Source organism: Theropithecus gelada, chromosome X (assembly GCF_003255815.1).
Source record: "Theropithecus gelada isolate Dixy chromosome X, Tgel_1.0, whole genome shotgun sequence".
NCBI classification, from domain to species: domain Eukaryota; kingdom Metazoa; phylum Chordata; class Mammalia; order Primates; family Cercopithecidae; genus Theropithecus; species Theropithecus gelada.
This window is the reverse complement of record NC_037689.1, coordinates 130,182,900-130,207,887: the sequence shown is the minus strand read 5'-3', so window position 1 is coordinate 130,207,887 and position 24,988 is coordinate 130,182,900. Positions and strand designations below refer to the sequence as shown.

Sequence of the window (24,988 nt, the reverse complement as noted above, 5' to 3'; positions counted from 1 at the left end):
CCTCTGCTTTGTAGATAAGAAGACTAAGAGAGCAAGAAGTTAAATGCCTTGCTGGCAGCCAGGATTAGAACTTGGAATTCCTGAATAAATGCTTTGAACTTATGAGGCTGCTTCTGAGAGATCATAGTTACACTGGGCTTCATAGCAATAAAAATGAGCTTTTCCCTTCCCTCAGAAATTCTCAGTTATTATCCATAGTTAAGCAAAGGGGAACTAGAAGAGGATGCTAAATAAAAGTACATCTCACTGAACTGAACTTTCTTTGCCAGATGATTATCAGAAATATAGATAATGGGCATAAGTTACTGAAAGGGGCAAGGACTCTAATTTAGACACCTTGGGCAAAAGAAATGAAAAAGTTTGGAACAAAGAAAACCACTCAGGACATAACCTAACAAGATAGAAAAAATGAAATGCAGAAGTATTATCAGCTTTAATTAAAGGAAATCAATATTTGAAGAGCTGTCTTGCTCAACAATAGAACAACGGCAAACATACTTCAGAAATGTGAGCCTTTTAGAAAAGAGAAAAGCAGGTTTTCATGGGGAAACAATCATGATTGAAAAACCTTTCAAAACATGACGACTTGGTGTATCTGTTGGAGAGGGGCCTTAAGCACCTGTTGGGGAGGCCGACTAGATGAACTTTTATCGCTGGGAGAGTCTATCTGTTTTAAGTGCATTTTTTTCAGTCCGGGAGTGTTCAGGAGCCTAAGAGGCATCTCTAGGGAGTAAAGAATAGCTAGTATTTCCCTCAGAGAGACTTTTAACAAACCCTCAACAATAAGGTGGGTTTCATCTCAGTTATCACAAGAACACACATTGGAAAACATTAAGGACTATACAGATACAACAGATGTGTTATTTCACAGGCACTCTTCAACCATCCAAGCAAGCTTACTTGAGAGTCCTTTCTAAGCTCACCTTTTTTGTGATACACATGATGACCAACCTTCAGTGACTGGAGTCCAATTCTCCCAGACCATTCCTCTTCAGGGATGGAAGATATGAGACATGTGTCACCACTCCCTTCTCTCAAACTGGTGCAAGACATTAATACTCAATCATGACACTTCTTTCCATTGAGCCCAAATGCAGCTTTTTAATTTATTCGCTCAACGAATATTTTTTGACTGCCCATTTAAAAGTGAGTTAGAGAGACAGATAAATAATAAAATATAAGCAACACCACGAGCACCACATGCTAAATGGCTAGTAAAAGATATGTAGACAATAAATATCATAGCCAAACCTGTTGTTTTGAAATATAATTTCAATTTCCTGGGACCCTGAAAATTAATTTTTAAAATTTCAGTACTATTGTAGTTGTATCAGCACAACTATTTTTCAGGGATCTGAGATGAGTTAATTCCAAAAAGAGCTTACAAAGGAGATGCAGAAGTTTCTGTATGCCACCCATCAAGAAAGTGAATCAGGTGTGTTTTAAGCCATTGGGTTCTTCTCCCACAAGTACCTTTGACCAAACAGCAAAATTCAGATTGGATTGGGTCTGATTGCCATTTTGGTTTAAGTACACTGGATACCATTTCAGCATCAAATCATTCAATCAGAAACACTTTGAAAATGCTGAAGAGTTGGGTTAGTTGCAGTTTTCCCACCTGAATACAATGTGCATAATACTGCAAATTGTTTTTTCACTTTTGTAGTGCTGGAGACATTTATGGACCCTGTGGGAAAGGGTTTTCTTGATGGAGATGGACAGCCAACCAGACAGAAGGAGTGCTAGCACTCATTAACTTTTCCTAACAGAAACTCACCTGTAATTGTTTTCATAAGCCTTTAATGAGGCTTGGTTGTGAGGCACTAGAGAGAGGAAAGCAGCTTATCCATAGAAAAGGATAGTTACTCAGGTGAAGTAGAGGAAGCCTGGATCCATACCCTTGGAAATTGTAGGACATAGCGTTTGAGATTACAATTCAAAGACAAGATGAAAGTGACGAGGGCTGACAAGTAGTCTAGAGATGGGCAAATCAAAAGAACAACCACTGGGGTAGATCTGTTTCAGATATGTAAGTTAGGAACTCTAAATCAAGGAGCACCCACCCCCCACCAATCTCATATATCCAAAATTATATCTGTATGTCTTTGAAACAGATTGGGTTTATTCCTGTAAATCCCTGGGGTTGCGGGATGTTTCAGTGACCAGAATTCTTGGCAGGATCTTAATCTTTAGGTCTTTTCCCCAAAGATCTTTGAAGCTACCAGTCAGTCTGCAGCTGCAGCATTTTCTCTTTATTTCTCATGGGACCCTTCTGGAAAATGCAGTGTCCTTGATATCACTGCTTTGATCTCCTTCTCTCTCAAAGTTTCAGAATTGTGGCATCTTGCCCAGGCTTATCTAACTGACCTGGATTTTGGTGGAGGAATGAAGACTTTTTCTGTCAATGTTAGGTAAACTTTTCTATACCACAGTCAGTACATCTACAAAATTAAGCTCCTAGGATCCAAGCTAGCCACAAGTTCTTCTCGATCCCCCTTTCAGATACATTTCGTCACCGTTAATGGATCTGTTATTTGCATAGAAAAAACATTTCCAGTTACTTGATTAATTTTACCCCTATTCTTGGTGCCATGCCTTTCCTGTGTGATTTATTCCTGAAAATGTTTTTGTTTTCATTTCCCCAATATCTGCACTGTAGGTCAAAGGGGCCCTTATTCCTATCTTTTAAAGGATTACTGCTCCAGGACCACCTCCTGCTAGAGCACCAGTTGACAATAATAAGGCTGTCGCTGCCAGCTGATAGCTTTCCCTGTTGTCCTACTGTGTCCTGCATTGAGCTTAAACAGGGTCAATTATAATGTAGACTATAGAGGACCCTAGTGCCCAAGGCACAGACATGGAAATTTAGCAGTGGAGGATGTTGTTTTATCAAAAAAAATAAAAAAATAAAAAATAAATTTAAAAAAGTGAATGAATGAGCTTAGTGACTCAGCACTTAGTGATTTAGTGATGACTTAAATCACCACCTACTCTGAGCCCAGTAGTGTGCATGAGACACATCAAAAATATCCCTTGTTTCTGAATGCTTCCAGCCAAGTTTCCCACTGCCTACTGCTTAGGTGAGGGGCTAGGAGGAGGAAGATTCAGTGACCAGTGACCAGGGTGCAAGAGTGAGGAAGTTGACACCTACTTTTGTGACACAGAGCATATTAGCATATTGCATTCTTTGCATCAGGCTATGGCAAACTTCTGGAAGAGACAATTTTGAATTTGTGAAGAGGACAGTCAGGATGATCCCTGGTCTCACGTCCCTAAGGAATCATTTGCCAGGAAGTCATCATGGATGGATAGAGGCAGCACCAAGTGAGTTCTTCATTCCCCACTCAGAATGTGGCCACATTCTGGTGAGCCTGTGAGTGGTACAGGGTAATGATCCCTGCACTGTGCAGGAATCCCAGCACCTCATTCCAGTGAATTTCTGCCCCCTCCTCTGGGATAGAATGTGTGTCCACTCTCTCCAGAGCTATCCACTCCAGCAGCAGAGCCAGAGCTCACAAGGGTATCTCCCACTTCTAAGAGCTGTTTTTCATACCCCCTAGACGTTTTTTGTTTTGTTTTGTTTTGTTTTGTTTCTTGAGATGGAGTCTCACACTGTCACCTGGGCTGGAGTGCAATCGCGTGATTTCGGCTTACTGCAAACTCCGCCTCCCGGGTTCAAGCTATTCTCCTGCCTCAGCCTCCCAAGTAGCTGGGATTACAGATGCCTGCCACCATGCCCGGGTAATTTTTTTTTTTTTTTCTGTATTTTTAGTAGAGATGGGGTTTTGCTATGTTGGCCAGGCTGGTCTCAAACTCCTGACCTCGTGATCCACCTGCCTCAGCTTCCCAAAATGTTGGGATTATAGACATGAGCCACTGCACCCAGCGTAGATGGTGACTCTTAAGTGCTTGGACAGTTGCTATCTCTCTGACTTTTCCTGATCAGCTTTTTCCATGCCCACACACATTTTATTACCTTTGCAATCACCAGGAACCCATGATTATCTCTTGTTCCAGTCATATCCATGAAGTCATATGAAGCTGATGGGTGCATGGCAGAATATCTTTTGTGACCCCCAGCCCACCCCACATATAAATACAGCTACTTGCAGACACCTATTTTGGAGATACTTAAAAGGTTCATAAATATCTGAAAAGCTGTTTGACATTTTCTGAGGCAATATTCTTTGCCACTGGAAGGTTCTATTATACACATTAAATATGAAGATACATATTTTTCTTTCTTACCTTCACTTTTTATAAAAGGTTATGCTGACATAGAACTTACTAACAAAAAAAAATCTTCCTGATGAAATCAGGATAAATAATTCCACACATCGTCAAGTGGAGAGAAAGACTTTGAATTGGTTTCCATGGAAATCTGAAGATGAAGTAAAGGAATAATTTCAAGGCAGAGCAGCTAAACTGAAGATAATGGTAAAATAGTTTGATAAAGGAAATAGAATAAAGTAATCAAGAAGACTCCAATCAATTATTCCTTTTTGTTTACCTTTAGGTGATTAATTCGTCTGCGTTTATTAACCTGATGAGATTAAGCGGGCCTTCCTTGTGATTTATTTCGTAATTGTTTCCAAGGTTTGACATAAGCTGTGGAGTTATTGAAGGTGGAGATTTAAATTCAATTACTCATGAAGCAGGTGGTGCTTCTTCTGAAAGAATATCTGAATTCACGGCCTTCCCATGTAACATTATGAGTGAAAATTATTAATTCATCTGATAGTATCTCCCAAAGACTTTTAGAAGTCATTTGGCATCCACATACTTCACTAAAAGTCAGCAGCTTCAGAACTGAACATGTAATGAAGAGAATTCAGTGCCTGGAAAGAAATGATTTTATTTTAAAGACTATATATATATATATATATTTTAAACTAGAGGCCCCCTTGGGGCCTGGGCTGTGGTGCTATCATTAATGGAATTCATGAGTTCAAGCTTTGAATGCCAAAAGGGTAGCTTTCTTTGAACTTGACCAGTGGTTCCCACTCTCTACCTTTAAAGGGCACAACTGGATAAGATCATACTTTGACAGGAGAGAGAGAGAGAGATTGGCCGGGGGTGGTGGGGGGATATGCAGGCTGGCCTTGAAAGTCTTTAAATGAAGTGACTAATTGCTTTTTGTCTCTGTGGTCCTTGTTGTGTATATGTTTTCTATTCTTTCTGTGGGTATAGTAAGGATAAACGGGGTTCTCCAAACACTAACGCAGGCGCCAACTCTCCGTCATCCACAAAGACCCGGAACACATCTAAGAGTGGGAAGTAAGTGAAAAGTGCTTCTGTACATCTGACATAGCTGTCAAAAAGTCAAGTGCTGTCTGCCTTTTGTCATTTATTCATATTCATTCAACAAAGATTTGTGGAGTGTCTTCTGTGTGCTTCCCACTGGGCTCATCACTGGGGAATTGAAACGAGCAAGGCATGTGTCAGTAATATTGGGTGCATGAAGAACTAGGGAAGAGGGAGGAGAGGGATGGGAAAGTCAGGAGATGACTCTGGAAAGATAGCTTAGGGCTGACTGTGAAGGGCAAGGACATAAGTCCATAAGGGCAATGTAAGAGTTGAATTACAAGTTTGAAGAATTAAAGCAGCAGCAGCAGCACTGATTTATGACTTACAAGGTCCATGAAAACCTGTCTTGGTCCATACACTGAGGTTTAGACTTGAGTTAGAAGAATCTGGTAAGCCTTTCCATAAATTTCCTGGTTTAAGTACATTTATGTTTTAACCATATCACTGATTTACATGATATGTATATTCTTTTCCTAGTTATTAACATGCACCAAGTCCTACATGAAACTGTCTTCTTGGTATTACCAAAATTTGTATGGGCTGAATATTTGCGATATTAGATTGACCTTTCTTGGGCTTATTCCAGAAGACAACACCAGCTGATCTCTCCCTTTGGCTTCAGCAAATTGTGGCAAACTCAGGCAGTGTGATCCCATGCAGATGATATACCTCTAATTAGACACTTCCCCTTGGAAGTTGCTTCAGCCCTGTGGTGAATGACTCCTCTGTAAGCTCTCTCTCCAGGGTGTGGGGCATTGTGACAGGCAGAAACACAGTCCAGAAAGAGCACCCAGCCTGCATCTAGGAGAAGATGAAAGATGCCTTCATCATGCTAAAAGCTCTAATCTAGCAATAAGATATGTCACTACAAGAGCACAGCTTTGCAATGAAAGGTGAATTTGTAATGGTCATATATTTTATGTATTCTGCATTGGACCATAAATGCTGCACTTTGAATATGATCTTATATTCAATTCGCAAAGCAAAAGATCTATTGGCTGCCTTTTTTTCCTTATTTTCCTCTGAATACCATTTCAGGTTTGCATATAAAGTTGAATGCAAGCTATCTTGCGGAATATAAAAAACGGTGTTAAAGGCATAAAACTAAATCTCCAAGCAGTTAGAACTCATTTCAGTTATTTATTGCTGAGCACCACAATCAAAATGCTGTATAAATTATGAAGGAAGGGAATTGATGCACACATTCCCAGGCAGCTGAATGTTTTCAAATTAGTCCCAATTCATTGTTAACACGCACTCTCAGTTAACAGGGATGGCATTGCAGAACTTCTTTTAACTCCATGCTTACAACAATGGCAGACCCTACCTGGGCACCTTGTACCTACCTGTCACACCAACAACCACAGGGCACAATCTCCATCTATTAGACCCTGTTGTATAATTACGGATGTTTGTGATTTGCTGTTGCCTTTCCAAAGGGGCCTTCCCTTGTTTCTTTTGACTTTGCAGGAGTTCACTCTCTTACTTTTTGAGTGAAGAATCTCCGTGTGAGCTACAAAAGGAGCAACTGGTAGAATCTGAGTTAAGATGACATAGAGAATGCATACCTAATACCATACCCAGGTTTTCAACAGTGGGAGACCTGAATAAATACATTCTTAAGTAGATAAAAAATGATCTATATCTCACTTGCCATACTTGGACACATCCCAAGCTTCTGCCATGGTGAAGGGTCTCCCTCTTTGCACATTTTGAGCTAGGTGTCTTTTACTTGTCATGTATAGTGACTCATAGGCTGAGCTAGTTCTGAATTCTTCATTGTTTTTGTTGTGAAAAATTACAGGTTATCCGACATGCTCTTCCTAGATATGTGTGCCAGGGTTTCTTGCACTGTGCTCCTTCTCTTAGTCCTCTCCCATCAGTTTTCAGGAGATTTTTCCTTTTTTCCATTACTGCACATTTTCTCCTTCTCAGGATATCATTTTCAACGGGAGCAGTACTGACCTTCTGTGCATATGGTGAGACTGTGAAGGGCATTTTTCACACTTTATAGAACAGTGCCTGTGGATGTTTAGGCACTGTGTTCTAGTTCAGAACTGTGTTGCCAGTTCCTGCTGAACTGTCTATGCATTTCCTTAGCTTTGGTGTGTGTGGTGGTGAGGGGGGGATAGGTAGATGTCTCCACCCCAAGGCTTTTCCCCATGGTGTATTTTCACAACAACCAGCACAGAGGATGCCATGTTCTGATGTTGTTTGACCTAATGACAATGGGATATAGAGCAGTTTTTAAGACTTTTCCTATGTTCTTTTGAGGCCAGACACAGGCTAGGAGATAGAAGGAGGGTTCTTTTCTTCCCTGAAAAGAAATTCAGTCTTCTCTGTTTTTGAAGAAAACAAAAATGCAAAAGTCAAGTTGCCCCAAATATGCATCGTGGCTAAAAATAAGGAATATGTGTTCACTGAGTGTTATGGGCCAACCTGTGTCCCAAGCACTTGGTACATTTTGTCTCATTAATCCTTGCCTACCAAAAGCTCATGAAACAGGCACTATTATTTCTGTTGCACACACGAGGAAATTGAGGCTCCAAGAGGATAATGATATGCCCACCTGAGGTACCCAAATAAACAATTTTGGTAAAAAACCTTCTTTGGCACCAATAATAATAATAGTAGTAGTAACTAAAATATATTAAGCATCTACTTTGTGCCATTGCACTAGACTCTGGAGCCATATAAATATAAAATACTATAGGTACCCTCGAGCAGCTCACAGTCTTAGTAGGGAGGACAGAGGATGACAACGTGGTATTTAAGTCCTACAAGTCCTAGCTGACACCAGGGTTGGGGTGGGAAATAGGTTATATGGGGATATCAATAAAGGCTCCTGAGAAGCAATCCCTGAGCTCTTTAATTTTATCCATTTACCCTTCAGGTAGCAAGGTTAGGTCAAAGGAAGAAAATGCAAGTCGGTCGCTCCAGAGGGGCAGAATCCTGTGTCTTGGTCAGAAAATGTTGGAGTTGTGGATTAGGTCAAAGCTAAAATGGAATGTCTAATTCCACCATTTTCCGACTTTCAATCCATTTGGAGCCTACTGAGATTCAGTGTAGCATGCTAAGTCGCTTAGGAAACCTACAGCTTGAATGTTGCATCAGTTCTGCTTGCTCTATTTCATTGCCTGGATGTGAAGCTGGGTAGCCAGCCCTCTGTTTCAGGGAGGAACAGATGGAATGGGATATGTCTGAGCAGCAGAGCCAGACTACCCTGGAAATGACTTTCAGGGAGGTGCAAGCAGTTTCTTCTATGCCAACAGTGAGCCAAATTGACAAGACAGAAAAACAAAAAATTCAGTGCAGAACTGTCACTGAGATCAGGAAGCACAGGTTTTGCAGAGGTTGACCCATGACCAATCAGGCCAGACCATTGCATTTAGCCTCACATACGGTTCCCTTTGGTAATGTGAACCTGTTATTCTGGCCAACACAACAGACCACCATCAATCCATTTGCTGACCCATTGGATTATCCCCAGAAAGCACTTAAACTGTCAAAGCTGGGCATGTGTGGTAGCCACCAAGAGCCTTTATAATGTTCATTTGGTATTGGAACATTTTCATACTTTACATGAGACCAGTTACTTTGCTGAACACAAGGACACTGAGACTCAAGAAAGGTAAGTCACTTTCCATGAGGCACACACCTAGCTACTAGCAGAGGGCAGTCTAGACTCCTGGTCTTCTGATACTTGTCCCATGATCTTTCCACTGCAATGTATGCTACAATTCTTCTCCCAGAGAGCAAGATACTTCATCTAATTGCACCAAGGGAGGCCAGGAGCCAGATCTCAGGATGTCCAGTCAGGTGCTCTTCCCTCTTTTTGTGTGGACTCTGCCAGCTACTGTGAAAATGGAGACCTTTGGAAAAATTAGAATCATCCTACTTTAAAAAAAAACGTAGCAGTAGTGGTGATGAAAGGAAAAAGCATGTACTTCTCAACTGCTTCATTTTTTCCTCTAAAATAATACCATTCTGGTTCTATTTGGACAGCTACCTTTTCCTCAACAGTATTGTTGAGCCATCTCAAGCCTCTAATATACTCCATCAATGAAGCAATAGAGAACTCATATATCACTACAGCTATTCTCCCTCGAATCAGCCAACCAAAGCTGAGGAGATGCAGATTACATAGGTAGATAAACAGACACACATACATCTGTATCTATGTATGACATTCGGAGGCATCCATTTAAAAATTAAATTTTCCAAAGTTGAGATGATGATGGAACTTGATCACTCCTCTCAGTCTGAGATGTTTTTCAGATAGGCTCAGGCTAGGGAATAACAAGGACCAAGTCCAGTTTCCAAGTAATAGTGAAGGCCACAGATATTATGGGGCCAGGGCAGAGCAACCAAGCACAGTGCCTGGCAAATGATACTGTAAATGTTGAATTAAGCACTATAAGTGATGGGTTAAATGAATTAAGCTAGGGGAAGGAGGGATATTAAAATGGGGAAAAAGAAGGCATATAGAAGGGGAATATGAGATGATCAAGTCAAATCCTGCTTACTCCACAAATCTACTTGGAGCTGACTCTGGTAGCAGATGCCACAGGAAGACCGGCTCTAACCTGTCTTTGCCAGAAGTATCTCATAGTGAACGAACCTGTTTATCTATTCGGTAGTATCTAGATGAGAGTAGTCAAGAGCACATAGCTTCATAAATAAACTAAACATACCAGCACCCCTGTGCTTTTGGCTGGCAGGAGCCAAATGAAAAACTTTTCTGCTTTAGAAAGATAAAGTGAAGGCTGGGCGTGGTGGCTCACACCTGTAATCCCAGCACTTTGGGAGGCCGAGGTGGGCAGACCATGAGGTCAGGAGATTGAGACCATCCTGCCTAACACAGTGAAACCCCATCTCTACAAAAATACAAGAAATTAGCCAGGCATGGTGGCATGCCCCTGTAGTCCCAGCTACTCAGGAGGCTGAGGCAGGAGAATCATTTGAACCCAGGAGGTGGAGGTTGCAGTGAGCCGAGATTGCACCGCTGCATTCTAGCCTGGGTGACAGAGTGAGACTCCGTCTCAAAAAAAAGAAAAGAAAAAAGTGAAAGATAAAGTGAAGTCTTGCTTGCTCTGTTTGGACTCAGCATCATGCAGTTTCATGTTTGGCTTCAGCTGTTTCTATGTTAATTGCTGGAATCAGAGTTCTGCATATTATATCATGATTATGTTTTTTCCTCTAATTGAGAGCCATGTATTTTTTCTAAGACATTAGGTTGTGACTGTTGCTAACCCCTACTAATTTTGCCACTGTGTGTGTATGAAAGTATGTGTGTGTGAGTGTTCTCTTCAAAATGTTTTTATGTTGCATGAACATAGCAATCCAATGGCCAAGTACTTGACTTTGCCAGTAATTGCTGTAGTTTTATATGATGATGTCAATAGTTCCTTAGTTTAGCTATTAGACTAAGTCTAATATCACAAAAACTTGTGACAAATCAAAGCATTAATATTACTGCTTATTTTTTCTTTCTTTCTTTTTTTTTGCAATTGCACCTTTGTAGAAAAAGACGAATGACAAAAGCATAAACTGATGTCAGAATGTATTCCTAAAGATGACTTTTAGTGGAGTGTGCTCGAGGGTGAATTCATTTGTAGCCTAACTACGTTTTCCTTCAGTAGGCCCCCATAGAGAATAGTGTGAGACCTTTGATCACAACAAAAAATTCCAGTTTATCCCAGAAAGTACATTTATTAATAAGGCAGGAAAGTAGCCTAAGCTATTTGAAAAAGACTTTCAATAACAGGGAATAAATAACGTAGGCTGAACATACTTTGATATTTAACCTAGTGCTAATCAGCTGCGGCAAAGGGCTGTCCAAAGATATCTTTAAATAAATTAGGCAGCCTTGTGTGTATTTGAAAGAACATCAGCTTTGGAGTCAAATAGACCTGTATTTGAGTCCTGACTCTACCATTCATTAACTTTGTACCTACTTCATTGAGCTGTTGGTGAGGATTAAATGTCATAAAGTAAGTAAAGTTCTCACAGCACTTGGCGCATGACAAGCACTCAATAAATGTCAAACTAGTGATTATGCTTGTTTCAACTGCCAACATATTGCACCGGGGGACAGTATGACCTGGCTAGTCTGATTCTGAAGAGCTCTGGTTGGCTCAGTTTTTCTGGTTATCTGCTTTTGTCAGTTACTGAAATGTGGAAGCAAAAGCCCCAGCACCGCAATAACAATATAACATAATAACATAACATAAACAATGCCCATAGAGTAGATGCTACAAGAAATGAGTAACAGATCCAGGAAGAAAGAGTCCAGCAATGGAAATGTTTCTTAGCAAGTTCACATGCATCTCTGTGATGGTTAGGATATATGGTACACTTCGTGACATAATAAATCCCCCCCAACCCCACCTATGTGACTTTCCATGATGGTCATGCTTCTATAGCTTAGTCAAGAAGAGTGTTCTGTTAATCAAGCCTTGAAAAGCAGGAACCATTTTTGTCTCTCGTCAACTGCCATACAAAAATCACGGAGGCAATGTGCTGCTGCTCTCTAGAACAGGGGTCCTCAGTGACTATTTTTCTGCCTCTGTGTCATACATGGCTGAGAATTCTCACTTATATTGCTCTAGCAGAGTTCAGGGTTCTGTCCAGTTCCCAGGTACTGTCTGGAATTCCACTCCTCTCTCTCCCTATTGGGAAGGACTAAGAATGCAAGGAAGAGTGATGTTAAACAGTACGCTATTTTTTCCAAGTAATAAAAAGCAAATCTCTCTCTCTCCTCTTTCCCTTTTCCCTCCTTCCTTTCCTCATCTGTTTGTTCATTGATCTATGAATTCTTCCACCCCATTTTTTTTTTTTTTTTTTTTTTGGCTCTCAACTGAGCTTTCTGTGAACTACCTTGGTATCTTTCTTGAAGATCATTTGTGTATGTATTTGGGTCTATATCTGGACTCAGTGTTATTCCATTAACTGATAGGTTTATTCTTATGCCAGCACCACACTGTCTTGATTACTATAGCTTTATACTAGTATTGCAATTAGATGCTGTGAGCTCTCCAACTTGATTCTTTTTTCTTTCTCTTTTTTGAGATAAGACTGTCACCCAGGCTAGAGTACAGTGGTGCAATCACGTCCCACTTCAACCTCCCAAGTAACTGATACGACAGGCACATGCCACCATGCCTGGCTAATTTTTTTATAGAGACGGGGTCTCACTATGTTGCCCAGGCTGGTCTCAAACAATCCTCCTGCCTTGGCCTCCTGAAGTGATGGGATTACAGGTGTGAGCCAATGCACCCAACCATTCTTCCTTTATAACTTGTTTTGGATATTGTATGTCCTTTCTATTTCCATATGAATTTTAGAATCAGCCTATAAATTTTTGCAAAAAGAAAAGGAAAAAAAGAAGCCTGCTGTGGTTTTGGCAAGGATTGCCTTGAATCTGTATATCAAATTTGGAGAAAACTGACATCTTAACAATATTGAGTCACCATGAACTCAGTGTATCTATCCATTTATTTGGATTTTCTTTAATTTCACTCATCCAGTGTTTTATAGTTTTCAGGGTACACGTTTCTCCTATTTTTTGTCAGATATATCCCTAAATATTTCACACTTTTGATGCTATGGTAAATAGTATTGTTTTATTTCAATTTCTGATTATTTCTAATAGATAATAGAAGTATAATTGATTTTTGTAGATTAATCTTGTACTCTGCAAAACTTACTAAGCTCAGTCATTTGTTTTAGGGGCTTTTTTTTGGTAGATTCCACCGGATATTCATTGAATATTCAACATAGATGATTGTTGTCCGTGAATAAAGACAGATTTATTCTTCCTTTTCAATATGGGCATCTTTTTCTTCTTGCCTTATTGCACTGGTTAGAACCTTTAGTACAGTGTTGAATAGTGATATGGTTAGTGATATGTGTTCCCACCCAAATCTCATCTTGAATTGTAATCCCCATAATCCCCATGTGTCAAGGGAGAGACAAGGTGGAAGTAATTGAATCATGGGGGTGGTTTCCCCCATGCTGTTCTTGTGATAGTGAGTTCTAACAACAACTGATGGTTTTATAAGGGGCTGTTACCTCTTTGCTCAGTATTTCCTCCTCCTGCCACCTTGTGAAGAAGGTGCCTTGCTTCCCCTTCACCTTCTACCATGATTGTAAGTTTCCTGAGTCCTCCCCAGCCATACAGAACTGTGAGTAGTCAGTTAAACCTCTTTCCTTTCTAAATTACTGTCTTTGGCTGTTCTCTATGGCAGTGTAAGAATGGACTAATAAAATAGCTGTGAGTTTTTTGGTGTGTAAATAATTTCCACCCACTTAAGTTTGGAAAAAGACACATACAATAATGGAGAGATAGTTGAATAATGGAAGCATCCTCTGAAGATGCTATTTTGGGAACAAATGGTTGATCCCTGCCTTTATGGCATGGCCAAAGCTAGATTCCCATGGTACTTCACAGATATATTTCATCAGAGAAAAGTAGATCCTATTCATGGGGAGCGGGGGAGGTGGAGGAGAAAAAGTGAAAAACAAGAAGAAAAATAAACCCTAAAGTTCATAGAATCACATACACTCCTCTCATTATTCTCATTCTTTCATTCATATTCATTCTCTCTCCCTCCCTCTCTCTCTCTCTCTCTTTGTCTCTCTCTCCTTTGAAAGAGGTATTATAGTATAATGGTTAAGAGAGCAAATGCTGGAGCCTAATTACTGCTTTAAAAGCCTAGCACTGCCCTCGGCAGGTTACCTGATCTCCCTCTGCATCAATTTCTTCACTTATAAGAAAAAGCTATTAGTAGTGCCTGCTTCATAGGGTTTTCTTGAGGATTAAATTCTTTATTCATTCAAAAATTTTACTGAGTGCATAGTAGGTACAATATGCTACTCTAGGCTCTGGGGATACAGCAGAGAACAAAACAGGCAAAATTCCCTGTCCTTATGCCCATTATAATAGAGGGATACAGTCATTAAACAAGTACAAGATGTATTATTTTAAAAGGGAATAAGTCATAATTAGGAAAAAGCAGGTGAGAAGTATAAGGAATGGTGGAGGCAAGAAACTTGTAAATTTAAAGTAGTTGAGGGAAACATCACTGAAGGTGACATTCGAGGAAGAGTTTGATTTATATTAAATCAATTAATGCATGTAAAGAAATTGGAATAGTTCTTGACATACAGCAAAAATATAATACTTTTATGAATTATAATTTATTGAGTACTTTCTGTGTGTCCAACACTGTGCAAGGTGCTTTACATATTATCTTAATTATTATAATAGGCCTATAAAGTAAGGGTTATTAGCCCTTTCTACTGAGGAGGAATCTCAGAAGACATTGGCTTGTCCAAGGTCACATAGTAGGTGATAGGACCAATACTCAGATCACATCTGAGCTTGTCTCATGAGGCTGAGTTCATCTACCCCTTCTGGAGACACCCTGCGTACTTAGGGACCGTATTAGACTAGACTTTGATTCGCAAATATTAGAAGACTGGTCCTGCTGCTGGAGGCCTCAGTTAGATGGGATAGGATTGTATAGCTAAAAGCTTCTACAAGGGCTGTGGGGAGTGGTGAAATACCACCTTCTCTTTAGTATTTCAACTTGAGAATAAGGGCAATATTGCCTGGCACTCCAATACCAGCACCTGGCTCTGACACTTTCACTACTATGTATGTTGTGGGCAAGCAACCTAAGAATGGGAAGTGGGGAGGGCAGAAATAAAACAACATTATTAGTCAATAGCTGTTACTCCATTACAAAAGATGATTTGGGGTTTCAGGATGGTCGCTTGCTACAGTTTAAACAAAAAAGAAAAATGAGGCTGGACTCAGCTCACTGATGACTGAACTATAAATTTTGCTTGGAAAATGCTGGCAATGCTGTAAAATTCAGGCCACCATCTGTTAGTGCTTGCTTAAAGTAGCATTTGTACTGGATAATTAAGAAGTCACATGCATTTGAAGCACAAATCATCAGTGCGTGAGTGCCTAGCATCCCTGGAAAGATTGTGGATGGTGAAGATGTTCTCAGAGGAATATCATGTTGCTTGAAGGATATATTTATATGAAATCACAGGAGCTAGTGTTTTGGATCACCTGAGTGGGGTTGAGTAGAGCAGGAGATGAGGACACTGAGGAAACAGCTTTCTTGAGTTACCTAGATCATTTAATCAGAATGATCAACTGGCTAGGCCCATGCAGTCTGGCAGGCATAATAATATGTTTGGCCATCACTATCTGCAAAGCTTATAGTGAATTGGGGGCTATAAGGAAGAAGGGAGGCAAGTCTGGCTAAGCCTAAAATTCCTAATAAAAAAAGAATTGCTTATAAAGTACTTTATACTTTGCAACCAGCCTTCTCTTTTGTTATTTCATTTAATTAATTTTACCCACCATCCTAGGAAGCAGGAATTATATCTACATCTTACAGATTGGAAAACTAAGGAGGAGGGAAATAGCGTATTTTTGCCCAAAGCCACATGGATAGTAAGTGGCAGAGCCATGATTCACGCCAGGGCCCTTTTAACTCTAAATCCCAAAGTATTTTTCAGTCAAAGCACAGGGTGCTCTGATATTAGAGTCAGATAATTTTACGTACCTGACAAAAACATAAAAAAAGAAAAAAAAAACATCTTTTATACCTTTACAGGCAGGTAAAGAAACTTACAGACTTCAATTCCAACAAAGATGCCAGAGACTGCCAAATATATCAAGGGCCCAGAATTTTTAAAGAATAAGAAGTAACATTTATTGAGTGCTTCCTATGCACCAGGCCCTGTTCTGAGTGCTTTAAATGCATGCATTATTTCATTTAATCCTGAGAACTACTCCATGACATTGATTCAGGGAGAGCTCATCAGTAGCTTAGATGGTGTTGCCCATACCCAAATTTTGAAGGTTCTCTTTGGGGTGATGTCTGGGTGCCTTCAGCAGACACGGCATGGCTGGATTGTGGAGCTGAGCCAGGATAATGATTCTCCCAGCTTTGGAGTCTAAAAAGTTTCACTTTTTTGGCATCAAATATCATAATTAATGGAATTAAGAAGGCTGGGCTTGCTTCCAAGTGGCTCTTCAAGAGTGTCCTTCTTTCTCATCATGATTGGGGAGGAGATTTGTGCTCCACAGGCTTTAATGAGATGTTCTCTACCCAACGTCTGCATGTTTATCTTCACTTCCCCAATACGTGCCTATGGACCCTTCAAGGATGATCAAGCTATGTTTTGCCTTCACCCTAGGCACCAGGGCATGTTCTTCAGTTGTGATATTTGTCAGAAAATATTAGGTTGGTGCAAAAGTAATTGCAGTTTTTGCCGTTACTTTTAATGGCAAACACCACAATTACTTTTGCACCAACCTGATAGTATGCTGCCACTGCCCACTCTCCTAGTACTGCTCTCCCTTCTTTTGTGAAATGCAGGTAATCATTCTCATCACTCCTCCTGGCATCACCAGGAGGATATGAAAACAAGCAATATAATGTCTCCAAAGAGCTCACAAAAATAAATAATTACAAGAACATACTTCATAGTGGTTTTCAGGAACTTTGGGGGGAAAAAGTGCATCTCCATATTAGTAAAGTTGACAGACTCTTACCCTTTTCCCTGAGAATGTCTTCTTGCCATCTGTGTGCCAGGTTTGCAGAGGTTGCCCCTTTTCTCCCACAGATCATTATGTCCTTTCCCAACCACATGCCTAGTGTTTCACCAACTGTTCACTTCTCACTTGTCTTCCATTGGCAGCCACATTTTCAGGGGCTAACTAGACATACCCAGCTCTGTCCTCAAAAACACATCAAGTCTGGAGGCTATGAGTTTCCTTACCTGATTATCTGGGTTTCTATTCCCCCACTTGGTGGTGAGGAAACACATGCATAATGTTGTGGATGGCTGTTTATTTTTTTCTGCTTTCTTGTAATTTGGGAGGCAGTGTGACCATTCATCACCGAATGCCTACAATGGGCAAGGAATTTGTGTTAGTCAACAGGAATACCAAGAAAAAGGCATATTGTCCCTGTCCTCTGCAGATACCTCCTGGTGGGGAATCTCTACCTGCCACTAGCCATTCTTCATTCCAATTCTGGCTTGTAGCAGATGAAAAAGGACTAAAAGAGGTATAAAGAAGCCACCCAGGCCATTGAGCCTGGGCTCATAGAGCCATTGTGATGCACTTACCATGTCCTTCCTCTGTGCAGACCAGTGGTTTTCAGTCTATGTTCTGTACAGCCCTTGGATTCTAAGGGAGGACCCCAAAGCCTGCCATGAGTGAAAGTGATGGGGTAGTCTGAAGTGGTAAATAGATGGGGCTCCAGGCCCTCACTCCACCTCTTCCTGAGTGACTCTATTTTAATCTGTTTTACATATTGAGATCTGCCTAGATTTCATTTTTTAAAGCCCTGCTGCTGCTAGAATGGAAAACCAAAAACCATATGTTCACACTTATACGTGGGAGCTAAACTATGAGTTTGCAGAGGCATACAGAGCAATATAATGGACTTTGAGACTCAGACAGGGGAAGGTGGGAGGGGGGCCAGGGATAAAAATCTACACATTAGATACAATGTACACTGCTTGGGTGACGGATGCACTAAAATCTCAGAATTCACTACTGTATAATTCATCCATATAACAAAAAAAACACTTGTACTCCAAAAGCTATTGAAATAAAAATAAATAAATAAAAATAAAAAATACAAAAGCCCCGTTGCTAAGAAGGAGCTGATAACTACCAGTGCAGACCCAGCCTGAGAATACTCAGGGAGCAGGGTACTTATTGGATAACCGCCTTTATCCACCATGCCTCAGCTCCCCAGTGACAGGCAAAGCAGTTCTGGCTATTGGACAATCTCATAGTCCCCTTTCTCAATTCTGCAAGCTTTTTTAAAAAAAGAAGAAAAAAAGAAATGCTTCCTTTCATATGGCCAAATTGCTCTGCACAGATGAAAGGGACCAGACTGACAGGTGATTGTTCCCTAAGATTACAGCCTACACCCAAGCTGAATCTGAAACACTTGGAGGAAAAAAAAAAAAAAACTGCCACAGGTTTTGAGTAATGCTCCCCGACTGGCATCTGCTCTCAAGACTAAATGAACACACACTATTTCCACTCCATTTCCTTAAACTGGCCTCTGTGCTAGGCTGTAATGAAACCTGTAGGGGAAGAAAGATCATTAGCTTGGGGAGAGGATTATTTTAGTTGCTTAAGTCATCCTCTCCCCAAAAATAGGCGGATGGTTAGGCTGGAGTCTTCATTTTTAATTTAAATGTCATTAGGAGGCCCATGAGTTTTTCTCATATTTATTCATTGTAGGTATTTTATATAACCCTATAAACAATTTTTAAAATAAATTTTAAATTGTCTCTTTATATTATATTCACTAACGAATTCAACCTTATCACCAACAATATAATGTTATCATCAGGCCCAACCTTCATCCCCTTGGTTATACTGGTCGTCTTCTTGTCTACAAAACGTCTGCTTTTCTATACCATTGCACCTATCTCGAATGACCTGGGTCCTTCTACTACCCATGTCCAAATACTAGTGTTCATTGAAAGAGCTCATTCATTTGAAATAAATAAGATATATGTTTCTGTCCCAACTCTAGTACCTTGGACAAGTTAATCTCTTTGAGCCTCAGTTTTCTCATTTGTAAAATGGGGATAACAACTGGACCTCCCTCTCTGCTAGAAATTCCTTGAATGTTCGCTGAGACGACTTAGGCAAATCTTCTGGTACATACTGGTACTCATTAAATGAATCATTGTTATTACCTATATTTCAAAACAATTACTGTGCCCCTTACTCCTGAGGGCATCTCTCCCTCCTCTGAACAGCATCTATTTAGCATTGAACTGGACACTAAGATGTGCCATTCATTTGTTTATTAATTCAATGAGCAACTATTTATTGTGCATTTAGAATGTGATAAGCACAGTACCAGATGCTGGGGCAGGGTGAGCGTAGAGAGGTGGATGTGAAAGAAGGAGGAGAGAAGGTAGAGACTTCGGGGCTGAAACAGATACTGCTCTTAAGCACCTAATTTTCTAGTAAAGAAGATATTCATATACACAAATAACTAGAATACAAGGAACAAAGCTATGTGCTTTGTAAGAAAGGTGCAGCTGGAGACTCGGCTGGAGGACTGTGGAAGCTAGACACTGGAAGACAAAGTTCTGGAAATGACAACTGTCTTCTTTCTTGTTAACTTTCCCTTTGTTTGCTTATCTCTCCAGCAAAATTCTGGCTGTGGCTCCTTGAGGAAGAATGGGAGCACTTCTTTATCCTCACAGAGCCTACGAAATGAGCTCTCAGTGTATGCACTGATGTGAGTAAAGTATCTGCAGTATCTGTAGTAAAGTATCTGCAGTAAACAGAATAGGTATATAACACATGCCAGAAAAGACAATCTATTCTCTTATTCCATCTTATAGCAAGGGCAGAAAGTGCATGCACTGTAACTCGATATGTGAAAAGGTTCTAAAAAAAAAAAAAGATGGATAAATAAATATTCTTCCTCCTTGAACTTTAAAGATTCTTGAGCTTATTTTAAACAAAGAGCATTTTGTTGAGGATTTTGGTATTGAGCCAACTATAGTACACATTGCATTTCCCTGAACCTCATGATGTTCTAAAGACGGGCTACACTTCTGGAGTACATTTACCCTACAGGTGCTCTATTTGAACTTACTGCTTATCCCTGCCTTTCTGAATCTGAGAAATTGTACCTGAGAGTACTTTTTAAAAACCAGTTTACTGAAGTATGATTAACATATAAAAAGCTGCATATATTTATATTTAATGTATATGTCTCATTGAGTTTTGGAGGTAAATATACATCTGTGAAATCATCACCACTATCAAGGACATAAATATATCTATCATGCTCTAAAGGTTTCCTCCTGCCCCATGATTATTATTGTTTTGTTTTTTGATAAGAACACTTAATGTAATGTCTACCCTCTTAGCAAATTTTACATATAAAATCCAGTATTGTTAGCCATAGGCACTATGCTGTGTAGTAGATCCCTAGAACTTACTTATCTTGTGTAACTGAAAGTTTGTACCCTTTAACCATCACCACCCCCTTGCCCAGTCCCTGGTAGCTACCATTCTCCTTTCTGCTTCTATGAGTTTGACCTGATTGTGCTTTTGATGGATGTTAGAACCATCTTCCTTGACCTGGCTTCAGCCGTAAAACACTGCTGCAGTGTCTGTTGAAAGTTGGATCCCCTACCCCATCTCAGCACAACATTCTCCTCCTCCTGTTCATCTTCCTCCCTCTTTCAACTCACAGTAGTCCTTTCATTAACAGAGTTGCTTACTCGATAGTGCACAATTCTTTTAAGGCAGATTCCAGTGACTTGGGGTTTGTCTTAATTAACTAAGCTGGATGCAAAAAAACCCTGAGAGTCGAATGACTGTGGACGTCTGTCCCCAGACCTAACCCTAACCAACTCTGACACCTTGAGAAAGTCATCTAGCCTCTCTGAAACTGTTTTCTTTGCTGTTAAATGAGGGGGCTGGCTTTCCTGACTAAAGTACAAACAAATCGTTAGACAAGCCCCCATCACCACTATCCTCACAAATAATCGAGCTAGAAACACGAGATCCTTTCCAGGTAATTTAATACTGCTGCATTTTAAAAGTGGTGGGCCGAGAAGATGAGTTTTAAAAGGGGGGGGGAAGTAATTCACATCTCCCCAGATAGTGTTTATAATGGTCTATTAAGAACACATTGAAAGGAAATGGACTAATTCTGCAGTGTTCTACCCAGGACAGCAGGCCAGTTCAGTCAAAGCATTTTTTCAATAGGGCTATAAGCAAATCTCTTTCGGTGAAACCTAGAGCTGCTTTGCAGAAAGCAGAAAAGTGGAGTTTTCCCCTAATACTTTTAAAAATGGTCACTTCACCATTGCCAAACTTCATTACCACTCCCAGGAGCTAAAGCTTTGAGATTAATGATCCTCATCTTAAAGAGAAAGCGGTGACTGCTAAAAGAAAAGAAAAAAAATATGAGCACATGGTATTTACTGTTCTGCATTCTTTGAGAATTAATGTCAGTAATACTGTTGCAACATTTTTCAAAATAAAGGATGGCGTTTTCTAATTGTATAGTTAAAAAAAAAAATTCCAAGTCTGAATCCCCAGAGAAGAAATCTGAGTTTAAATCATTAACACCACAAATCTCTGATAATTGTGGCATGTTTGCAAGTGCCTTAATCAGGATGGTATGTCTTAGTGGCCTGTTTTAATTTGATCACACTGATTAAGCTTCTGTAAGCTAATATACGGTGCATTTCCAATTCAATTAAATGAGAATCTCCTGCCATTGCTAGATATTAAAAAATGCCCTGATGGGTGAACACTAGACGTGGTATTTTCAATTGCTACCGACTTCCTGATTATATAATCTTTGTATTAAATGAAATCGATGAAAGCTCAAATTAAATTCAGCAAACTTTAAGGAGTAAATATGTTTTCCCTGTATTTTTGGCATATTTTCACCTCAAGGTGTGGAGCATATTAGTCAGAACTCATTGATTACCTTTGGTGATAAATTTTATAGGGCTCTCTCCCCCATATACCAATTCCTAGAACAGTCTATCCTGTTAGAAGGCACTGTAAATGTGGGTGATGAATAGGCGCTCTCTCTGTTATATATGTATTATAGTTGTGCCTTCTTCAGCTGTAGATAAGAGCTATCTTATGTAAATGTGATTGCTTTGTAAATGTAAATGCCTATTGGGTCATTGATCATCCTGGAGATAGAAGAAACAGAACAATAGAGGGAGGTGTGAGAGAAACTGTCTAGGGACAGAAATGAAGAAAATTGCTAAGTGGGTAACAGATTGAATCACTGGAGCTGGAGAACTTTGTGGAGGTGGCTAGGATGGAAAGAACAGCCGCGAAACTACTGGAAGCCTGACTTGTGCCTGCAGAGCCCTCCAAAAGCCTTGCTTCCTTGAGGTTTTGAGGACTGACTGCTAAAGGAGAAATGGGCTTCTTCAGCGTAGGTTTGAAGCAGGAAGGAACTGAAAAGAAAAGCCCAGCTTCATTGTTAAGTGAGCACTGTGGGTGCCTGTCTTTTGCCTGTGCATAACAGGTTTGGAATCTCTCAAATCCTTCCCACTCTCAGCAACCCACACAAGTTGTGAGAGTCTTACCTAAAAACAGCCCCTTGGTGTGCCAGTCATATGCCACCCCCTGGAGGAAGAGGGTACTGAATAATACCTACTGCTGCTGATTCCCATGCCCTAGCAGTTCTCTCAATTTTTTGGGTGGTATCAGGAGGCAGGCAGGCCCAGCAGTTAACGCAGGAACCATCAGGATGAGAGTGCCTCTGGAATTTTCTCACAATCTGTTAGGCCCTTTTTATGGAGTCTGGTTTTCAAAATCTGCTATAAGCCAAATGTGTGACTCACAGAGTAATAAAGGCCTCTAAATCAATTTGTAAGACATCTTGAAGTTAAACAAGAAGGAAAGGAAAGGCTATTTTTGCCCCACATATTTTTTTAGATCCTGCCTACTTCCACAAAGGATCTGAGATGACTTCCAAAGCCTTTCTTACTCATGCCTAAGAGTATTTAAGAACTATTTCCGAAAGTTGAATCCATGTGTACCATATAAATAGAGGAGAATGATTATATGGAAACACGAACAGACCGGGGCTCTCTCACTTCATACAATAGATCAACTCTGGGGAAGTGGTTAAGTGAGGGAAGTATTTGGGGCACTTGCTCTAGTCTTTCCTTGGTTGTCCTTTTACTTCCTTCTCCCAGCATCTGCACTTCCCAAGCATTGCCTTTCCTTCCAAGCAAAACTTCCCTGTCTTGTATTCCATACCTGCAAGGAACTTTATTTACTTTCTAATAAACTCTGCTAATAAATATGAAATAGTGAGTGCTAGAGGCTTAATACATATGTTAGTTGCTCTAATGTTCAAAGGAATTCCTACAATGGTAGGAGAGAGATTTGAGGCCAGAAATAATGCTATTAAGAGTTTATCCCAGTTGGGCACGGTGGCTCACGCCAACAGTTTGGGAGGCCAAGGTGGGAGGATAATTTGAGACCAGGAGTTCAAGACAAGCCTGGGCAACATCGTGAGACCCCTATCTCTAAAAAAAAAAAAAAAAAAAACTGTTTTAAATTAGTCAGGTGTGGTGGCATGTGCCTGTAGTCATAGCCACTTGGGAGGCTAAGATGCAAGAATCAGGAGTTTGAGGCTGCATTGAGCTATGGTCACCCTATTGCACTCCAGCCTGGGCGACAGAGTGAGACCTCATCTCTCAAAAAAAAAAAAAAAAAGAAGAGAGAGAGAGAGATCCCTCCTATGGATTTAATAATCATATCCTGCATTGGGGCAGGGGTGGGTTGAGGTGGAAAAAGGGGTGTGAAAGCCATGTTATAGAGATGGGCACTGAGACCGAGTTTTAAAGAAAGAAAAAGAGGCCAACAAGGATCACTGAGGACCCCAAAGGCAAACTTTGCTGCCTTAGAATTTTGCTGGGGCTGAGGACTGATCAGGAATCTCTGGTTTAAAAATAAATATGAAAGCAAAGATATTAAAGGCAAAGCACAAGGATTTACAGAGAAAATGAGCAGACTGATTTTTAGTTGAAATATGTCCACAATTTATCAATAAGTTATTGGTCCAAGCTCATATTCCATCCTATCACTGTTCTCCTGCACACTGACCTCCATACTCTAAGCAAACGAAACTCCCTGAGTCGCACATTGCCACCCCGCGCCTTGGATCATACTATTCTCTCCAGACACATTTCCTGCTCTATCTCTTTGTCCAAATAGGACTGACTTCTCAAGGCTTCATTCTTCCTGATGTTCACAGCTGAAGCAGCCATACCTTCCTCTGAACCTCCAGAATGGGTTTTCTGGACTTCTCCTAGGGGACGCTGTTCATCTGATTTTATCATGTGTATTCATGTCCAAGTCTTCTCTTCCCTTCAAGGCTGCAGACATCTTGGAAAGAGGGCAAGTCCTCTTTATATCTTGACTCCTCTCTTCGCATGGACCAAGCTGGTCCAGAATCTTGAAAAATAGCCAACCACTGATAAATGCTTTCTAGTTAAGAGTTCAAACTATGTAGTCAGGAAGTTCTGGCAGCAAGCCTCAGCTTGTGTTCATTATTTCACCTCTCCAAGTCTTGATTTCCTCGTCTGTAAGCACCTACTTCAGAGTTGTGATTTTTTCTTTTTTCTTTTCTTTTTTTTTTCTTTTGAGATACAGTTTCACTCTGTCACCCAGGCTAGAGTGCAGTGGCACAATCTAGGCTTACTGCAACCTCCGCCTCCTGGGTTCAAGAGATTCTCCTGCCTCAGCCTCCTGAGTAGCTGAGATTACAGGCGCTCGCCGCTACACCCAGCTAATTTTTGTATTTTTAGTAGAGACAGGGTTTCACCATGTTGGCCAGGCTGGTCTCGAACTCCTGACCTCAGGTGATCCACCTACTTCAGCCTCTCAAAATACTGGGATTATAGGTGTAAGCCACCACGCCCAGCCTGGAGTTGTGATTTTTTCTTTTTTTTTTTTTTTTATTTTTTTTTTAAATTTATTTATTATTATTATACTGTAAGTTGTAGGGTACATGTGCATAACGTGCAGGTTTGTTACATATGTATACTTGTGCCTTGTTGGTGTGCTGCACCCATCAACTCGTCATTTACATCAGGTATA

The 24,988-nt window shown here is 40.4% G+C and overlaps 1 protein-coding gene and 1 long non-coding RNA gene across 3 annotated transcripts in view; one reads left to right on the top strand and one right to left on the bottom strand.

Annotated features, from left to right (window-relative positions):
* The window catches only part of HS6ST2 (heparan sulfate 6-O-sulfotransferase 2), a 345,758-nt gene that overhangs the window by 295,740 nt on the left and 25,030 nt on the right, over positions 1-24,988 (top strand). Inside the window, exon 5 of one of the 2 annotated variants that reach the window (XM_025372218.1) lies at positions 5,191-5,277. The exons of the other annotated variant lie outside the window; for it this stretch is intronic. Within the exon in view, the coding sequence (XP_025228003.1) occupies positions 5,191-5,277 (87 nt within the window). The remainder of the gene's footprint in view (positions 1-5,190; positions 5,278-24,988) is intronic. 2 annotated transcript variants of the gene reach the window in all.
* On the bottom strand, positions 4,512-6,740 carry LOC112616578. The gene is made up of 3 exons (XR_003117673.1): positions 6,654-6,740; positions 5,977-6,108; positions 4,512-4,838 (listed from the first exon to the last, which is right to left on the bottom strand). It is a non-coding gene; the product is annotated as an uncharacterized LOC112616578 (long non-coding RNA).